General features: G+C 57.3%; 4 protein-coding genes across 10 annotated transcripts in view; 2 read left to right on the top strand and 2 right to left on the bottom strand.

The window, feature by feature from the left end:
- Positions 1-2114: 2114 nt before the first annotated feature.
- On the top strand, positions 2115-4730 carry ATP6V1F (ATPase H+ transporting V1 subunit F). The gene is made up of 2 exons (XM_024762931.1): positions 2115-2358; positions 4262-4730. Exons 1-2 carry the CDS (start codon positions 2201-2203, stop codon positions 4461-4463), a joined length of 360 nt encoding a protein of 119 aa, XP_024618699.1. The 5' UTR covers positions 2115-2200; the 3' UTR covers positions 4464-4730.
- Positions 4731-5274: 544 nt separating this feature from the next.
- SPMIP1 (sperm microtubule inner protein 1) lies at positions 5275-7374 on the top strand. The gene is given in 3 exon segments (XM_024762684.1): positions 5275-5413; positions 5416-5661; positions 7230-7374. Coding segments are annotated over 3 exon segments (495 nt in total). The 3' UTR covers positions 7340-7374.
- On the bottom strand, positions 7087-14454 carry LOC112411459 (collagen alpha-1(XXII) chain-like). 5 transcript variants are annotated; one of them, XM_024762624.1, is made up of 10 exons: positions 14030-14454; positions 13034-13120; positions 12792-12953; positions 11884-11951; positions 11402-11508; positions 9700-9767; positions 8197-9399; positions 8033-8122; positions 7727-7818; positions 7087-7631 (listed from the first exon to the last, which is right to left on the bottom strand). In XM_024762624.1, the coding sequence occupies exons 2-10, from the start codon at positions 13061-13063 to the stop codon at positions 7466-7468; spliced, it is 1986 nt and encodes a 661-aa protein (XP_024618392.1). In that variant the 5' UTR covers positions 13064-13120; positions 14030-14454; the 3' UTR covers positions 7087-7465. The 5 variants fall into 5 exon arrangements, with proteins under 5 accessions (XP_024618392.1, XP_024618399.1, XP_024618374.1 ...); XM_024762631.1 differs by having other exon boundaries at positions 7406-7641; positions 14030-14453; XM_024762606.1 differs by having other exon boundaries at positions 7406-7631; positions 7727-8122; positions 14030-14453.
- Positions 14455-15208: 754 nt separating this feature from the next.
- KCP (kielin cysteine rich BMP regulator) overlaps positions 15209-18158 on the bottom strand; it is a 45172-nt gene continuing 42222 nt past the window's right edge. Inside the window, exons 18-23 of one of the 3 annotated variants that reach the window (XM_024762577.1) lie at positions 17864-18147; positions 17671-17782; positions 17475-17576; positions 16523-16687; positions 15773-16079; positions 15209-15635 (exon numbers count right to left, since the gene is read on the bottom strand). In XM_024762577.1, coding sequence (XP_024618345.1) covers positions 15364-15635; positions 15773-16079; positions 16523-16687; positions 17475-17576; positions 17671-17782; positions 17864-18147 — 1242 coding nt within the window. In that variant the 3' untranslated portion in view covers positions 15209-15363. The remainder of the gene's footprint in view (positions 15636-15772; positions 16080-16522; positions 16688-17474; positions 17577-17670; positions 17783-17863; positions 18148-18158) is intronic. The other 2 variants (XM_024762596.1, XM_024762587.1) reach the window with 2 other exon arrangements.

Genomic DNA, 18158 nt, shown 5'->3' with positions numbered 1-18158 from the left:
GAACCCCTTCCTGTCCTCCCAGACCTGCCCCCCAGCTCTCATACTGCCCTGGGGCACTGCTCTGGCTGCATTTACTACCCTCATCTGTGACCTTGTATCTGAGGGTCGGTCTCCCTCACCAGACTGTGCTCCCTGACCCTGGGAGGTCCGATACAGACAAGTGTGACCAATGAGTAAATGAGCAACTGAGTAGCCAGAGCAGAGCAAAGCAGCATTTCACTCAACCGATCCCCCAATTCTAAACTCATCCCAGACATTTCGGCACATGGTGGTGGGCAGGCCAAAGAAAACCCAACACACGTGGCCTGGCTCCAAACACCCCCTCCCCCCGCCTCTTCACTCAATACGCTGTCTGCCTCCCGGCTCTCTTTAAGTTTCTTCTTTCCTTTCCCCTGCAAGACCCTTCTAGGGCCTCACTTTCTTCTGTAGGTCTACCTCCCTCCCTGTGATATTTTTTACTCTCCCCTCAGTCCCGAGGGAATTGAGGACAGAAAGTGTATTTTATCAATCTTGTGTCCTCAGCCTCTCCACGACCACATTTGCTAAATGCTGGTTGAATGAAGGCGTGTGTGATAAACATGGCACTGTCTCAGCTCCCTACTTTACCTGACAGACCCTTCTCAAGTACCCAACCATTCGTGGCCGTTAAGGGTCAGCTCTGTGCCAGGCACTGAGCCAGGTGCTTCTACACACACCCTTCCTCGCTCTCTGCCTTCCCTCCCACCTCGCCCCCAGATGGGAGCGTTTTCCTGCAAGGTTTGCTGGCCTCCTCAGCTTCAGCTGCCCTCCACCTGTGAGCGGATGTGTTTATGGATATCCAGCTCAGCTGCTCTCCCCCAACTGCAGTATGGCCACAGGTGCTGAGCATTTAGTGCCTCTACCTCAATCCTAACGGCCTATGAGGTGGGCATAGTATTATCTGAAGAGATCACGGTCCTGAGAACTTTGGTGATGAGTCCCAAATCATACCTCTAAGTAGCAGGGTCGAGATTCAAACCAGGTATGTCCAAATCCCAGGCCCATCACAGAGATAACCACCAGACCAGACCATCTGGATGTCTCAAGTGCTCTAAACTTGCAAATCACATGCCAGATGCAGGACGCCTTTTTGTTAAAAGGGTGGAGGAGCGAGCGGACCTCTCTCCTTCGACATGTTCATCTCATACATAGAGTTCACTCTCTGAGGAATGTTACTCCTGTCCACCTAGCTGCACAGGCCAGAAACCTGGAAGTCACCTGGTCTAACTCCCCAAACATAACCAACCCCAAACCCAGTTCTGTCCATTTTTGTCTCTAAATATCTCATGACTCCACCTGACTCTCACATTCCCCATCCCCACTCCCTGGCTTCTTTCTGGCCACCACCATCTCTTACCACAATGGTTTCTCCACCTTAGTCTTACCTCCACACACAGCACGATCTCAATGCTATCGCTAAAACATAAACCTGGCCGTATCATTCTCTTGCTTAAAATCCTTCAGTGGCTTCAGAACAACTCTGTCCTCAGGATAACTTCCAGATTCTTTATCTTTTCTTGAAGGCACTGATTCTCTCTAGTCCCCGCTAAGTGTTCGCACGTGCTGCTCCTCTTCCTGAGAACACCCTCTCGTCCTCACCTCTAGCCCTTCATCCTGCTGGCGGCCTTCTCCGCGCGCCCCCTCTCCCATGGGTTAGTTACACCTGATGTGTGCTTCCACGTACTTCTCACGTTTTAGCAATTGACACAGTGCTTTGTCAACGCTCTACCTCACTACAGAGTATCATCATTAACTTGCCCATCCTTTTATTAACTGAATAAATAACACTAGCTGTGTCATAGTTACATACATGCACGATACAGACTCGGACCTTACTCTCGAGAACAGGTACCGTCTTTTCTTTGGCGTCTCGGCGCCTAACAGCAGTAGCCTCAACAAGTTTGTCGAACTTACCGATCGAACGCGCCTCCGAGAGACTGCTGTGCCGCGTGGACTTCTGGGAACCGTAGCTCCCTGGTTCGGACCTCCCTTTATGGCGCAGCCGTATTCGGATTCAGGCGCTTTTGCTCTTAATGCGCATGTCCCGGGAGGCGGAGTGGTGGAACTGCGCATGCCTAAAGAGCGGGGCGGGGGGGAGGTGCGGCCGAAAAGGAGGTGCACTGCCGCGGCGGGGCTTTGGTGACACCCGGAGGCTGCGGCTGATCGTTGCTGGACTGTGAGGATGGCGGGGAGGGGGAAGCTAATTGCGGTGATCGGAGACGAGGACACGGTGACTGGCTTCCTGCTGGGCGGCATAGGGGAGCTTAACAAGAACCGCCACCCTAATTTCCTGGTGGTGGAGAAAGATACTACCATCAATGAGATCGAAGACACTTTCCGGTACGGTAGCCCGCGAGGCCTGAACGGGACCTTCAGCTGCCTGGTGGGAGCGCGGGGAGAAGGCGGGGGCGGCCCTGGGCTTCCAGACCTTGGCCGAAGTGTCAGACCCCGTCCTCGAGGGTCGAGGAAGTCGGTCCACCTCCCCTTCCGGAGAGGGGGCCTCCGCGTCCCAAGTTCCCTTTTGGGTCTCGGTGGGACCGGGGCTATGTCGGGTCCACAAACTCCCCCCTGTCACATGACCGTGTGTCAGGAAAGAAGGGGAACAGAGCTCGTGACGGGCGGGCGCCGCCCCTTGACCCAACCTGGCCCGCCAGAGCTGAGCGTCCGGAGGGTCCAGGCCCGGAGGGGGCTAGTCTCAGCTCCCCTGCAGGGGCTCCCCCATTTCACCCGTAGAGCAGGCTCCGGGCATTGCAAGCACTCGACTCTCTTGCGAGTTGACACCTAAAGGAACCACACACTCAGTGAACACACGGGCAGTGGGCTCGGGCTTTCCTGTATTTTCGTCTCCCTCAGAGGCTCACAATCGTCTTGTGAGGTAGGGGTTATTCCCACTTACTGGTGAGAAAATTAAGTTCAGAGAGGTTAAGGCACACTCTGTGATTCAGACGAGAGCGAGCAGGGACTTGAGCCCAGTCCCACCCTTTCTGCCTTTCTTAAGCCAGGGCTACACTCTGCCTGTGTAGCGCTCCTCAGTCGGCTTCGGAATTACCCGTTGTCCTGAGCACAGCGGACATTATCAGGACTGTCCTACCTTCTGCTGAGACCATGCACTTCAAATCTTCACTTCCTGTTCTGGGTTAAGAGCAGTAGCTTCAAAATGTGGGTGCAGGCATGTCCCTTAATCCAGGAGGCGTCCTGGTGACTAGAGTTGAGGGTGCCAGCCCCCTATTCTCTCCCACACCCCTTCTCTAGGGCCCCTGTGCCAAGTCCCAGGAACAAACCACTCTCCCTTGTTTCCCCCTAAACAGCCCAGCCCTGAGCTACCGGCTGAGACTGGTTCCTGCTGCCTGGGGTGTGATAGGCCCTGACCCGGGAGGCTGATCTCTGCCACTCTCTAAGCAGTCCGGTAAAGTGACCCAGGTTGTCATGAGAGAAGGACAAATTTTACTTCAAGAATTTTCCAAGTTTCTAACCAAAAGGGATCTCGGAAATCATCAAGTCTAACCTGCCCTAGTGTCTGGCACAGAGTAAGCTGCTCAGTAAACAGTTTTTAACGAGTAAATAAATGAATGGGTGGTTGATCACAAGAAAGTAAGAGCCCAGTGTCGGGTTCTCTCCGTGTGGAAAGTGTGATTCCTTCGTTACCGATTTTCCTCTTCCTGTGTTGTGTTCTTGGCTCAGGCCAAACTTCCCCTCTGACTCACCCCCTGCCCTCATCAGCATAGACCTTGAGTGGTCTGTACAGCGCCCCCTCAACCTTAAAAAATTTAATCTGTTTTCTTTTGAAAGGTTAATGTGTTCATGTGGGCTTACAAATTAATATTTAAAAGGTATATACATTGAGAAGCCACACTCCCACCCCGACCTCTTCTACTTCATTACCTCCTTCCTCCACCCCGTAACCACTTAGTTTTTCCCGTATCTTTCTTTTTCTTTATGCAGATACAAAGGGACAGATGTATATATTCTTATCCTCTCCCTCTCTTACCCGAAGGCAGTGTAAGGAATACACCAGCAGGCACCCTCACCTTCATTAGCAGTTCAGTTGGGAGCCTCCCAAGCAGGGCAGGTAGAAGCCATGGCCCTTAGCTTTGGACTGAAATTGATTCTAAATAGAATGAAGAGAGTTTAGTGTAGCATCCTTGTCCATTGCACTCTCTGGATCGAGCTCGTGCCCCTCTGCAGCCCAGCCCACCAACTCAGAGTGGGCTGCCTTGGACTCCCTTCTCATCTCTCCCTACAGGCAGTTTCTAAACCGGGACGACATCGGCATCATCCTCATCAACCAGTACATCGCAGAGATGGTGCGGCACGCGCTCGATGCCCACCAGCGCTCCATTCCGGCCGTGCTGGAGATCCCATCCAAGGAGCACCCCTATGATGCTGCCAAGGACTCCATCCTGCGCAGGGCCAGGGGCATGTTCACAGCCGAAGACCTGCGCTAGGGGACTCCCCTCAGCCATGTGGCCTCTCCCCAGGCTTGCCATCAGCCCTCCTCTAAGATTCAAGCCTCTGAGTTCCAATTCCCTGCCCCTTCCCACTCCACTGAGAGGCTAGGTGAGGTGCTTCCAGTTCGCTGGGGCTCTGCCATTCAAATCCAGGGTGGTTAGGGTATAGGAAGCCTGAGCGTCTTCTCTCCATTACCTCTTCCTTGTGCTGTTATACAGTGTCCTTGTTGATGTTAAATTAAAGTAGTTCTTGCTTCTCTCCGATCTGAGGCTGGGTGCTCGAAAGGACACGTGTGGGGTGAGGCTGTTGTGGGGAGGCGGTGGGGGAGTGGATTCGACTGGCAGGGCTGGAAAAGGTTTTGCCAAAGATCCAGGCATAGAGGAGTTGGACCAGGAAGATCATACCAGATCGGCCCTCTGAATTAAAGGTAGCCAGCTCTGGCAGGGAGGAAGGGAAGGAGGCTTGCGTCCAGTCCCCTGGCACCCCAGCTTGAGTCTGTATTGGCTGGCGGGGGGGACCAGACCTCAAGGGAAGGAAGCAGAAATCACAGGAAACCTGGAAGCCTGTGACTCTAGCCTGGGTCAAGCAAGAGGTTTGGGGATCAAGGCTCTTAGCCAGTGGGCCCCGGCCTGAGGCTGCCTCGGCAAGCAAGGCATGTGAGGCGCTCTGAGGGTATGGCCCTGTGTGAGGTGAGGCTCGGTTGCCGAGCGACTGTCCCTGGGCAGCCACCTGCTGGCAGAAAGGCTCTGCTCGCTGCGCTCACCTCTCAGCTGCAGTCACCCTGGCCCTGCTCCTTCCTTTGCCACCATGTCTCGGCCACTTAACATGGACACATTACGGCAGAACTTCTGGAAGGAGCAGTATCTGAGGGAGAAGGTGTTGCGCTGTGAATGGCACCGCAAGTATGGGTCGACGGTGAAGGCCAAGCAGAAGGCTAAGACTGCAGCCTTTCCCCACTCTCACCCCTGCCCACCCCCAAAGCAGTTCCTTCCAAGGCCCCCAGCCCTGCCCTGGAGGCTCCTATTCAGCCAGAAATGTACCCAGTCCCGCCTGCCACCCGGGCCCTGCTGTATGAAGGCATCTCCCACGACTTCCAGGGCCGCTACCGCTACCTCAACACCCGAAAACTGGACATGCCAGAGAGGCGCTACCTCTTCCCCATCACCACCAACTTCACATATGGCTGGCAGCTGGGTGAGCCCTAACCTCCCGGAAATTATTCGCCTCACAAACACAGAGCACCTGCCATGAGCTAGGCAGCGCTCTCGGCGCTAGACGCACAAGGCACGTGGACACTCCTTTTGGGGACGTCCATTCTAGTGGAGGGTCCAGGCCATAAACATAAGAGCAAGAGAGGGCCAGGCGTGGTGGGAGAGGGGGACAGGGGGCATGTGCGGCTTTAGACTGGACTGTCAGGAAAGGCCTCTGGGGACCTAAAGGCTGAGTGAGCTAAGTAACAAGGAGGAGGAGTTGGGGTTTTACTCTAAATTTGAGGGGAAGCCATGGAGAGTTTTAAACAGGTAAATGATACTGATAACACTTTTTTTTAAAAAAATCACCCTGACTATTCTGTAGGTAATGGCCTTTTTAGGGACACGAGTAGGCTCTGGCAGGTGGCTAAGCTATCCTGGCAAGAGATGACGATGGCTTGGGCTAGGGTGATTGGCGGTAGAGCTGAAATAGATTCCAGATATGTTTTGGAGGAAGAATCAAGAGAACTTACTGATGGTTTGAAAGAGACAAGGAAAGAAAATGCAATGGCCATGCCCAGGTGTTCAGCTGAAGCAGCTACAGCAGGGGAGACTGGGGCGGGGACAGGGCTGGGGGGGTGTGAAGACAGGTCAGTGTTGGGTGTTTTGCGCTGGAGGTGTCGGTGAGTCGGCTGTGTATGGGAGTCGCCCTATGGAGGGAGGTCAGAGCTGAAGATGCAGTTTTGGGGGTCATCAGAATATAGGTGCTCTTTAAAGCCCTGAGACTGGGTGGGCTTACCCAGGGAACTCCAGAGGCTGGATCAAACTGGAGAAGGCAGAGGACACAGCGAGGGGTAGGGAGATGGTATTGGCCAGAAGGCTGTCCATCTGGATTGAGTCATGGTCATCGGCTGGGCAGGAGAGGAGCGAAGGCAATGGTGCAGTTGGAGATGAAGAGTCAAGGTGTGGGGAAAAGAATATGCCAGGGAGTGTTGTGGGTTTTCTGGGTGATGAGACATGTCCCTTTGCTGTCTGTGGTCATGAATTTGAAGTGAGACTACTCAGTCACATGTTTTCTCCAGCTCCTGCACAGAAAACGTGGATGGTTGGTGATAAACACAGTTGAAATTTTGCCTAAAAAAAAATCCCCCTACTTTCCCCAGGGCCCTAAATGGGTAGGAAAGGGAGCAATTTCCAAATGAAAGCAGGAGGTGAACCCCGAAAAGGGAGCAGGAGGTAGAAAGAAGCCCTGTCTGCCCCAGAGAAGTCTAGCTCTGTCTGTAACAAGCATGGCTGGGAGTCCCACCACCCGCCTCCATGGAGGATTCTGAGGCTGGGGGAAATGCTGGCACACAGCTGACTGGCATTTGGCCATCACTGCTGATCCAGGCAGCCAGCCAGCTCCCTGTTTCCCCATAGCCCCCACTCCTCAGAAGCACTTCTTTTTATTTTTTCACACTTACAAAGTGGATACAACACAGGCAGATTCCTAGGGTTATGCAGGCAGGGCTCCCGGGCTCTGCGAGTTCCTTTCCCGGGAATCCATTCCTGGCCTCTGACATCTTTTCCCAGGCCCCCCAGTGAAGCAAGAACTGGTCTCCTGCAAGATGTGCCGCATTGAATCTTTCTTCCGCAAGAATGGGGCCTTCGCACTGCTTGACCCCCAGGACCTGGCCCTCTGACCTTGGGCCAGGCAGTGGGCTTAGGGGAGGGAAGAAGAAATAACACACGTGGTGGGCCGAAAGTGCCATGCGTGTCTGTGTCTGGCTCTCCCGGGCCCTGAGGCTGCGTTCCGGGCCTTTCTGAAACTACCTCTGACCTACAGGTTGCCCTCTTGCTTTTTCCTTAAATCCCCGTCTCTTTAATCGTCCCTTTGAGGATTCAGCAGTGACCAGAGCGGGCTGGGAAGAGTGCGCGATGCTCTCCAGGCGCAGGCTCCTCAGAGCCAGGGGGCCACAGAAGTTGCTGGAAGTTCTGGGTGTTCCTGTGGAAAGAGTGGCCTTTCATCCCAGATGCCAGGGAAAAGGGACCGCCACCACCCCACAAGCCTCTCCGCCCGAACCCCTCACCTGGCCCCGAGGGCTCGCAGCCGCCCGGTCCTCTCCCGTTGCATTTGCTTCAGCTGCTCCCGCAGGGCGCTCCGCTGCCCGGCCGCGTCCTCCTGGGGCGGCGCCGAGCGCTGAGCGCCCGCGCCTCCCAGCCCCGGGGCTCGATGCGGCCAGCAGAGGGCAGCACCCGGGCAGGCCGGCCCCTCCCGCTCCGCAGGTGTCATCGCAAGTGCGCGGTGCGCGCAAGTGAAAGGGACCCAGGTCGCGCCCCGTCCCCCGCCCAGGCAGGGTTTTGGCGGCCCCACCGCCTTCTCCTAGTGGTCTTGCCTGTCGTGGGAGCTGAGCCGGGCTCGGTGGGGGTCTCAAGGGGTGCACGCGGCAGTGGCGGTTCCTGGCGATGCGGAGGCGTTCCAAGACCTGGAGGAGGCTTCCGTTTTCAGCAGCCGAGCGCCCGCCCCCTGGTGCCCCGCCCACCCGGCCCGGCCGCGCACCCGGAGCCGCTGCTGCTCGCGGTTCTGTTGCCGCCGACGCCTGGCCTCACTGTGCAGCTCCAGCAGCCGCTGCAGAGCCGTCTCCTGCTGCGCCGCGCTCACGCTCGCAGACCGCCTGTCCCTGCTCGGGGACTCGGGCCACGCGGTCTTCAAGGCTCTGGGGGCCTCGGCACCTTCCCTTCGCCCCCCGAGGGCGCCCGGGAGCCCCATGGAGCCGCCCAGCTCCTGCTCCGCGGGGCCAGGGCTTCCTCCCGGGCCCCGAAGCGAGTGCGGATCGCTCAGCAGGCCCGGGTGCCCTGGGAGAGCTGCGGGGCGCTCCCGCTGCTCGGAACCACCAGTGCGTAGGGCCGCCAGCAACACCGCTCCTGGGCGTGGGAGCGGCGGCCGGGCCGGAGGCCCCGGGGGCGTAAGGGGAGCCGGCGCCTCTTCCCGGGCGGGCCCCTGCTCTCTCACGGCCGCTGCGCTCTCTCCTCTCGGGCCGCCGGTCTTAACCTGCCTCAGCTGCGTGGTCCTTCCCCGCGGGTCCGGGCCCTCCCTTCCCCCAGGCTGCGGCATCCGTTCTCCCAGGGGCCTGCAGAAGCCCCCCGGAATCCCCAGGGAGCCGCCTTCCTCCCGGGGCGGTGTAGGTGCCTCTCCCCGAGCCACCTCCCAGGCTTGTGAGATACGGCCTCTGCCCTCGGAAGGCTGAAGCGTCTTCACTTCCGGGCCCTGAGGAGAATCCTCGCTCTGCTCCGGGAGGACCTCATTTCTCCGGCACTTAAGGCGACTTCCGCTTTGACTTCGAGGTGCTTCTTTGTTCTCACCCTGGGAGGCCTCCCACCTTTGACCTTCCGAGACCTCTTCCCTCAGAGCCTGAGGGGCCTCCCCACTCTGACCCTCGTTTGTCTTCTCTCTCTTTCTTGGGGGAACTTCTTTGTCCTCCCCCTGGAGGGCCTTCCCTCTCTGATCCTGAGGGGCCCCCTCTCTCTGACTCTGAGGAATCTCACTTCTTAGCAGTTTCTTTAGTTCTGCTCTCTCCTGGCCCAGGCTGCAGCCCAGCCCCTCCAGGGGATCCGGGGGTTCTGGCAGGCCCTGGGAGGGGAGGCCTGAGGGCCCTGGGGCTCCCTGAGCCAGCTTCTTCTCCTGTAGGCTTCTGGATGGTGGTTGATGGGGCCCCTGGGGCATGGGCCCTGCTAGCTCCCCGTCTTCCCTCTGGGCCAGCTCCTAGGAAGGAAGAGCACCTTTCCCGGGTTTGTGAGGGAATCCTCGTGCCAGGGCCACTTCCCCCAGGGGAGCCTGGAGACCCCAGTGGCTACCCCAGTGGGCCTCACTTCCATTAGGGCCCTTGCCCGATTCCTAAATTCGTAAAACCCATGTTATGTAGTGTAAAAGGTGCTTCAGTGATGGCCCCTTCTTCCACCTGGCTGTGGGCTTCTCACCCCTGCAGTCTCCTCCCAGGCAGACCCCACCTCTGCTATCCCCAATCTGAGAGGGGTCTTGCCCAGGACGCTTCGACCCTTTCACCTTGAACTCTGAGCTTCCTGGTTCTCCAAAGCTACTGCTGGTGGTGAGGTTCAGCTCTTGTGAGCAACCTGAGGGAGAGAGACAGATGTTGAGAGCCCTCTGCTCATGTCCCAGGCCCTCACACACAACCCACAGAACTGGAACCAAGAAGCCTAGGGAGTCCCCAGCACGTGAGGGGATGTGGTGGTGGGGTACCCTGAGGGTTGGTGTTGGAACTTCAAGGCCGTCGCAGTTCATCATTCCACCTTTATTTACACAGCCTGCTATGTGCCTGCTTCTCAGGCTTGCCTGCCAGCAGCAGACCCCATCTTCCTCATCCTCCCAGCCAAGGACCACCTCCGAGGAACCTGCACACCCTCTTCCTCAAAACCGCCAGGGGAGGCCCAGGAGCAGGAAGGGACTGGTTTCCAGGCTCCTCAGGCCCTCATAAGGACACCCGCACTTTGTCCTTGTGTGCCTGTCCAGCCCCACAATATGCACCCGACTTTCCTATTATTAAGGATAATCCTCTTTAGCTCTTTCTTGGTTTCCGACAGCAAAACCAAATGAAATTCAAGAAGTGGAATTTTAGGCCAGAGACTAGCCTAAAAACTGCAAGTCTTCATAATTAACGAAAGGAATCTAAAAAAAGAGATGAAATGTCGCTGCTCCTTTGCAGCTGTGGAGGAAGGAGCATCGTTTTGCATCCATAAAACTACTTAGAAGAACCTGATCTCGTAAGGTCTTAAATTGAGAACTCTCACAAGAAATGCCATCTTTATGCAATATGGACATGTGGATATTCGTAACAGTAACCAAATGGGAATGTTCTCTGTGAAAACAAATCTGTCTTTTGAAGAGTTCTGAACAAAGAGGTCTGATAAGACTCCCAAGCCTTCAGAAATTATTGCCATGAACTGCGAAAATAACCTCCAACCCTGTCCCTCTGTAATTCTGATCTGTTGTCTTACTAGATCATTTATTTCACTGGTTATAATGTTGTGATAGATGTCTCCCATCAATGTATTCCCAAGAGAAAATATACTTGTAAAATTTTTTCTGTCAATCAGAAAATAATCATGGGCACTTTCCTCCACTCTCCCATGCATGATATCACAATTAAAAGCTTATAAAAAAAAAGCTTATGACTTTGCTAGGCTTATTATTTAACAAATCATTTGACAGCCTGTTTCATTTAAATTAAATTAACAGGCCCAGGGCTCACAGCATCCATCCCACTGAATTCTAATTGCCTGTTTATTGTCACACCCTCTCACTAGGCTGTGATCTCCTCAGGGATGAGGACAACTGACTGGCCAAGTCTCTTTTGTGCCCTGTATCTCCCCAGTGCCTGGCATGAGGGTGGCAGCAAGGCAGCTTGGAGCTGCCATTCCATTCCCTCCTCGCTGGAGGACAGGGAGGACAGACAGTCATTCCCAGCACTTTCTCCTCTGAGCCCCAGCTTAGCTTCAGAATCCTCCTGGACACAGTGCCTGAGACAGCTGGCACCAATCAGGTGGAATTGGCGTATAAAAGAAAACCTACTTGCTGTCCCTGGGTGCCCCTGGCAGCCCACAAAAAGGTACGAGGCAAAGAATAGGTGAGGATGGACTGGAATCCTGGGACTTGGGGTGAGGGCTTCCCCGCTCCTCCCAACCTAGGCTGGCCACTCCAGCCCAGGGGCTCCTGTTCTCCTGGCTGTAAACCCCTGCTGTCAACGTACCAGATGTGGGCCCTTCCTCAGGCATGCCAGGGCTCTCCCACCTTGGGTCTGCATCAAACCTGGCTTCAGTCAGATCCAGGGCTGATGACGGGTCCTTTGCCAGCCCCCTGCAGGAGTGCAAAGGATGCCTCAGGTGCACCTCTTGCATCTGGGCTCCGATCGGCTGGGGGCAGCCTGTCTGCCAGACTCCTCACCCACAGCAGGCTGCGGAGCCTTCCCACCCCAAGACCGAAACTCAGTCCATGGAGGCCTTCCCCACGCCTGCACCCACCACTGGGTTCCAGGAGCTGGAACTCAGGGTTACCCTGTCCAGAGGCTGTGGGGCAACCACATGGGTACAACTGAGTGAGAACCCCAGGAGGATCTGGGGCCCCGAGGAGGGGTCGCTGGGCAGGGCTGTGGAGGGAGACGGGGCAAAGGGTCCAGTGTTTTGTCACTTTGTGTGGCAACATGGAGTGGACGGAATTCCCTGGGAGACTCACCCCTCCAGAAGCTGATGGTCCTGGCTCAGGGAGTCCTCAGCCTGGGGCGATGGGCACAGCCTGGAATTCTGGAAGGATTGGGGGGGGGGTACCCTAGTCTACAGGGCACCATCCCCCAATGTGGCAGGCAGCCTCTAAAACAGCCCCCAGTGATCCCTCCTCCTGGCATCTGTGCCCTTGTGTGACCCGCCCCCCACTTCCCCTCCAAGTGAAGGAGCTTGGAAATGGATCCCTCCTGCCCACTGAACCCTTCAGCTGAGACTGCAGTCTTGGCTAAAAGTGTTGGCTGGATACTTCCTTAGTGGTCATGACTAACACCCCCTCCTGCTACAAGCTACTAACCTGCCCAAAGGGCCTCAGGCAGTTGGTGGCTGAGCCAGGACTCGAGGCACATCCTAGTTCCCAGTCACCACAGCACCCTCCTTCCTAGAAGGGTGGGACCAGCCACCAGCCCCGGAAGGAGGGGCCTGGGGCTGGGGCTGCTCAGGGTCTCATCTCTGGGGCACCCTGGGCATCAGTGCCTCTGCCCTCTGGGCACCGCCAGGCCTGCTTTCCTCCCTTGCTGCAGCCATGTCTAAAGGCTTCTAGGTGTCACCACGCTGTTGATTTGACCAAGATAGTTCACTGTGGAATGGTAGCAAGCCAGAATGGTCCTGTATGCCAGGCATGGTGCTAAATCCTTTACACAGATGAGTTCACAATCCTCCCAGCAGCGCTCTGAAAAAGAGCTATTATCTTCCCCATCTTGTAGCTGAGGAAACAGGCTTACGGTCCACAGGGAGCGTCAGAGCAGAGATTTGAACCCAGATCCATCTGTCTCCAGAGCCCACATTCCTTCCACTTCTCAACCACTACAAGTGCCCCAGTGTTTCACTGACGCCCCCACCCTCAGCCACACCCCAGCTCACCCCACTCGTCCGCCGCTCAGAGCCCCCATCCGTCCTACCACGAGGCTTGCTGCACTGGCTCCACGCACACTGGGCCCGGTCCCTCAGACCGCAAAACTGGGCCCAGGGGGGCCAGGAGAGGCCCAGCCCCGCCCCGGTCAGCAGCTCCAAATCCCACAGGAGCTGCAGGAAGGTGGGGTGCCAGGATGTGAGCGGGCACGCACCCTGCGCTCTGCCACCCTCCCTGGCCGACGGCCGCCTACCTGCTCCTGGGCCCGCCGGCTCCGCTCCATCTGCAGCAGCACGGTGGGCAGTTCGAGGCCTGAGGGACAGGTCCGGCCGTCTCCCACCTGGGGAGGCAAGGTGGAGTCAGACCCCACGGAGAGCCTGTCCCCTCGTAGACGGTGCCCTGTCACCCTCACCTGCTGCAGGGCAGCCCAGAGCTGGCCCAGGCCCGCAGGGCACCGGAAGAGGTGCTGGTACAGGGCCAAGGCCTGCTTGGGGCTACAGGGGAGCCCTAGGCCCCCAGGTGTGGCTGCCTGCTCCATGGGGCAGGGGGCCAGGGAGGACGTCCACACCCCTCCCCTCCACCAGCTGCTCCTGGAGAGAGGAGGAAGATGAGGAGCTGGGGACAGGCGCAAGGAGGAGACAAAGGCTCCTGGGCTCAGTAACGTGGGGCCCTGACATCTGAGCCAGGGCCTGGGCCTCAGCCAAGTCTCAGAGAAACCTGACTCTGATGGAGGTTTCTTGGCCACGTGGGTGGCAGTGTGGGGTTGAGGACTGTGGCCCTGATAGAGAGCGACGTGTGTGCATGTGTTTGCAGTCCCAAATGAGCGTCTATTTTATACATACGGTTAGCCCTTAAGCAGCACGGGGGTTAGGGGCCCGACCCTCCTTGCAGTCAAAGATCCACATATAACTTATAGTCTGCCCTCCATATCCGAGGATTCAACCTACCTGGGATGGTGTAGTGCTGTAGTATTTACCATTGAAAAAAATCTGAGCATAAGTGGGCCCGTGCAGTTCAAACCCGTGTTGTTCAAATGTCAACTGTATATCTGAAGCTTGCAACTGCATGATATGGTATGTGATATATGCCCAATACAGGCAGCAGCTCCCAACAGCTAACTGTATACCAGGACACAAAATGCTACGTACACGTACTCCTTCCTTGAAGCAACTCTATGAAGTAGGTGGTATCGTTTTCATCCCCATTTCACAGAAAAGAAAACCGGGCCCCAGAGAGTAAGCTGTCCTACCTAACACATGGCACTGTCTCCCTCATCTGGGGACAGACAGCACGAGAAACAGGCTCTGGGAAAATGTGGTCCCGAGTGTGAGTAGTAACGCGCTTCCCTAGTGCTTGCTCCAAGCTGTCCATGCTCTGTTTATTCTCCGCAACACACGAGATACAGCAGATGAGGACACAGCTTGTAGAAGTAACGACAAGGGGAGGGAACAGGCATACGTGATGGTCTGTAGTCTTCGCATCCCCTGCCGTCGTGAGCAGCCTGGCCTGCCTGCCGCTTTGTAACCGCTCCATGAAAGGGGCCCCAGCAGAAGCAGGCTGAGGAAGCATGCGGGGGGGTGGGGGTTGGTTCAGCCCAACGCCCTCCCTTCACTCTCTGTTGGAATACTAGGGTCCCCCCAACCCCGATCTTTAGCTAAGGTCCCTAAGAAAACCAAGGTCACAGAGCTGGTAGGTAGCAGAGAGAACTCAAAATACAGTTCTCTTTGAAAAGAGACTTTTCTTGTCAGAGATTTTTTTTTTTTTCCTATTTCAAAACCCATGTTCTTTCCCCTATAAGAATGTCTTTGAAAGTCACATGTGTGTCCCCTGCCCACATGTCCGTCAAGGGTGGGTGTAGCTGCGAACACACGAGGGATACATGCATGTGTTTATCTGGGTTTTTGAGGGGTGTGTGTGTGTGTGTGTGTGTATTTCATCACATGTGTCTGTATGTCATCACAGAAACATTGTCTCTCCTGTTCCCCACCCAGGCGTGGGGTCCTTGTGTCACCAGCTCTTAGGGTGGCCCAGGAGGTGCCGAGCACTCAATATCCCCAAGGAAAGGGGGATGCCATGTGGGCACTGAGCCCCTTCCCAGTGTTCCTCAGCCCCTGCAGGATTCCACCTGGATCCACAGAGGGCCCCACAGAGGGCCGCACACGGGGGCCACAGGCCGTGCCTGCTACATGTAAACACAGGGCTGGCACCAGGACACCTGGGTCTTCCTTCTGCCCATCGCAGGGTTTCCCAGGCAGCACCAGGGTGTGGCAGGTAGGGCAGCCCAGAGATGCAGGCGCAGAGAGTGGGCAAGGTCCACCCCACAGCTGCTACCACCCTGAGTCTGGGGACACTGACCTCTGGACCCCATGTTCCAAAGAGCCCACACCACCAGCGCAGCACCCAGAGGCAGCACACATACACACAGAGAAACCTTAGGGCAGTTCCCGAGTTTACTGCTTCTGACTCCACACGGCGGGGGTCTTTGTGGGGCCCAGACCCAGGCTCCCGATGCCCGGGCAGTGTGGGAGCTTCTCTCCGGGGGAGACTTCTAGCCTGATGAATCCTGGTCGGTGTCGTCCTGGCTCAGGGTTCCTGGCCCTGGGGCTTCTGGCTGGGGTTGGGCAGAGTGCTGGGTGGCTGGTCCCCAGTGAGTAGGACTGGGGGGCAGGCCTCGGGTGAGATACAGTGGGTCTCGTGCTCCACCAGGCCTGCGGGGCACCGGCAGGCAGGAACACAGGGCCTTACGCAGTGGGCCGCCAGCTCCCCCAGGGGGACATGCTGGTTGAAGCAGGTGCGGGGACAGGGTGGGCCACACTCATCAAACACGAAGCCACGGTCCAGGAGGCAGCCCACCACTGCAGGTGGAGTGGAAAGCAGAGTCACTTTCCAGTCACCAGGCCCACCCCCGTGACCCTCCCTGTACCTACGCTGTCCAGACCTGAGCCCTCCGTGTCACCCCTCCCCCAACTCGCACTGGGCATTGCCCCCTCACCGCAGAGCGTGGGGCCCCGCCAGGCAGGAGTCACCCCTGCTTGGCGACAGTGGCTGGCATAGGCTTCCAGGGCGTCACAGAGGCAGGTGTCAGCCAAGAAGCCAGGACCACAAGCACAGAGGTCATACACGCAGGCGGCAAAGAAGGGCTCTGGTGGCACCACGGCATGGCAGCGACTGAACGGGGAGGACTTCAGCACCCTGCACCGGGCGTTGGCCTCACGCCTGGCACGGTACCCTGCTGCCCGGCATGGATCCACCTCACGGCCCTTGGAACAGGGCCGACCAGGTCCTGGCCCCTCTGGGACCTAGGTGGGGAAAGCGGCTCTATATGGCAGCATCCACTGGCAGCCGACCTTTGTGTGCTATGTTCTTCAAAGCACTTTGCACCAAATATTTTGTTTTAGCCTCATAAACCTCCCTATGAGAACAGCAAAGGAAGCATCAGCTACTTTTCCTTTGTTCCCATTTTACAGATGGACAAACCAAGGCCCAGAGCAGGTAAGTGACTTGTCCAAGGTCACACAGTTCGTGAGCGGCAAAGCAGGGCTTGGGGATTCAGATGATGAGACCGCTTTCAACAGGCCATCCTGCCTCCCCCAGCACCATAGCAGGCAAGAAGTCCCCAAACCTCCTTGAAAGCCCCAAAGCCCACCTTGTGTGCAAACTTCCCTTTCCATACCAGAAGGCTGCTCTGAGATTCATGCTCAACTGTGCCTCCCCCCTGCCCCCCAGCTCCTGTGTGACTCACCTGCCAGCTATTCCCAAACTCAGCCTCAGTGGACAGGAGCAGCCCCTCAGGGCCCTGCAGATCATCCTGGGCAAAGCCATTGAAGTTGCCACAGAGCCCACAAATCTGGCCCCGGTAGGAGCCAGGCACTCTCACCTCCACCTGGGACTGCCCATCCCACAGCACCTGTGCAGAGAGGCTGGGACTGGAAAGTGGGGAAAGGCAGGGGCCCCAGGAAGCCCAGTGCCGATCCTGGCGGCGTCAGCACGCCCCCTGCTGTAGGGGAGGAGAATGGACAGGTGGAGGTGTCTCCTGGAAGGGAGGATACAAGTAGGTACCTGCCCTGTCAGCCCTAGGCAAACACAGAAGACATGAAGAGCCACCCACAGCTCCCTCAAAAGGGCACCTTCTCCCCTCATCCTCCATGAACTCGGCGCCCCCATGAAATGCAACCCTCTTCCAGAGAGTCACTCTCTCATGGGCATTCAGGCCTTACCGAGAACAAAGCATAATTAGAGTCTGTATCATAAGAGTAGACAAGACTTATTTTATGAATTTACAAATGTGCTTGTTGCTGGAGGCCAGGGAGTGAACTACTCTTTGACATGGGAATTGGAGAAAATCTCTGAAGCCACCCAGGAGACGGCAGTTGACATTGCCCACCCTCCCAACCCTTCCCCCATTTGACTGATGGGAAAGCTGAGGCCCAGAGAGGATGGGCTTAAGGTAATGGCCTAAGAGCCCCAGTGTGTGGGTGGTTGAGCCAAGATCGCAAACCAGGCTCAGAACTCCTTCCATCACACGTGGAGGTCTCTAACCCTGATTCCTCTTCTCCCTTCAGAATCCAGCAGAACTCTCTCACCTCTGTGGCCTCATTTGGCCTGGGAGGTAGCTGGTATCCCCACTCCCTCTACAGATACAGACACCTGAACAGGCCCGAGGCTCCCCTGCACCCCACTCGCCCCGGCCGCACCTGGAGCCCGGGCTGGGCGTGTAGCATCACCGTGCGTCCCCGCAGCTCCACATACAGCAGAGGCTCCTGCAAGAAGGGCAAGGCGACGGGGCGCCCGTCCACCTGGAGGAGAAGGGAGGCGGGAGGAGGAGCGACGTCGGGACAGCGGAGAGGAACGCGCAGGACCGACTTTCCCCGGGTCCTTGGCTTTACTCACCGTGACCGCTCCGCCCTGCAGCAGCCGCACGGCCACGTCTCCCAGCAGCACGGCCACCTCGTGGGTCCAGGACACGCCGCTCCGGCCCCGGTCATCGTTGGTCACGTGCACGCTGTGGCGTGGGAGGCCCAGATGCAGTGGTCAGCAGGGACGGGTGTAAGGGGGCAGGGAGAAGGCAGAGGGAGTTGCGCACCTAAAGTCGCCTCCACGGCAGTCCTTGGCCAGCACGTAGCTGCAGCTGCCCTGGAAGTGCAACAGGCGGCCGTCGAAGGTGCGGTAATGAGGGTCTCCGAAGGCCATGCAGGAACCGGGGCGGGTCAGGCAGCGGGGGCAGCAGCTGCCGGGACGCAGGGCGGGGGCCTCGTCCTGGCCTCCGCCCCAGACACCGTCAGACACGCTGCGCTCTCTGCCGTGCCCCACGCAGAGCCTCCCGGGGCACGGAGGATCGCTGGGAAGGCTCCAGGGCTCCTCTGCTTCCTGCTGGCGGG

The sequence above is a fragment of the Neophocaena asiaeorientalis genome, unplaced genomic scaffold (assembly GCF_003031525.2).
Source record: "Neophocaena asiaeorientalis asiaeorientalis breed wild unplaced genomic scaffold, Neophocaena_asiaeorientalis_V1.1 scaffold681, whole genome shotgun sequence".
In the NCBI taxonomy this organism is placed as follows: Eukaryota; Metazoa; Chordata; class Mammalia; order Artiodactyla; family Phocoenidae; genus Neophocaena; species Neophocaena asiaeorientalis.
The sequence above is the reverse complement of the archived record's forward strand: the minus strand, read 5'-3'. Positions and strand labels throughout refer to the sequence as shown.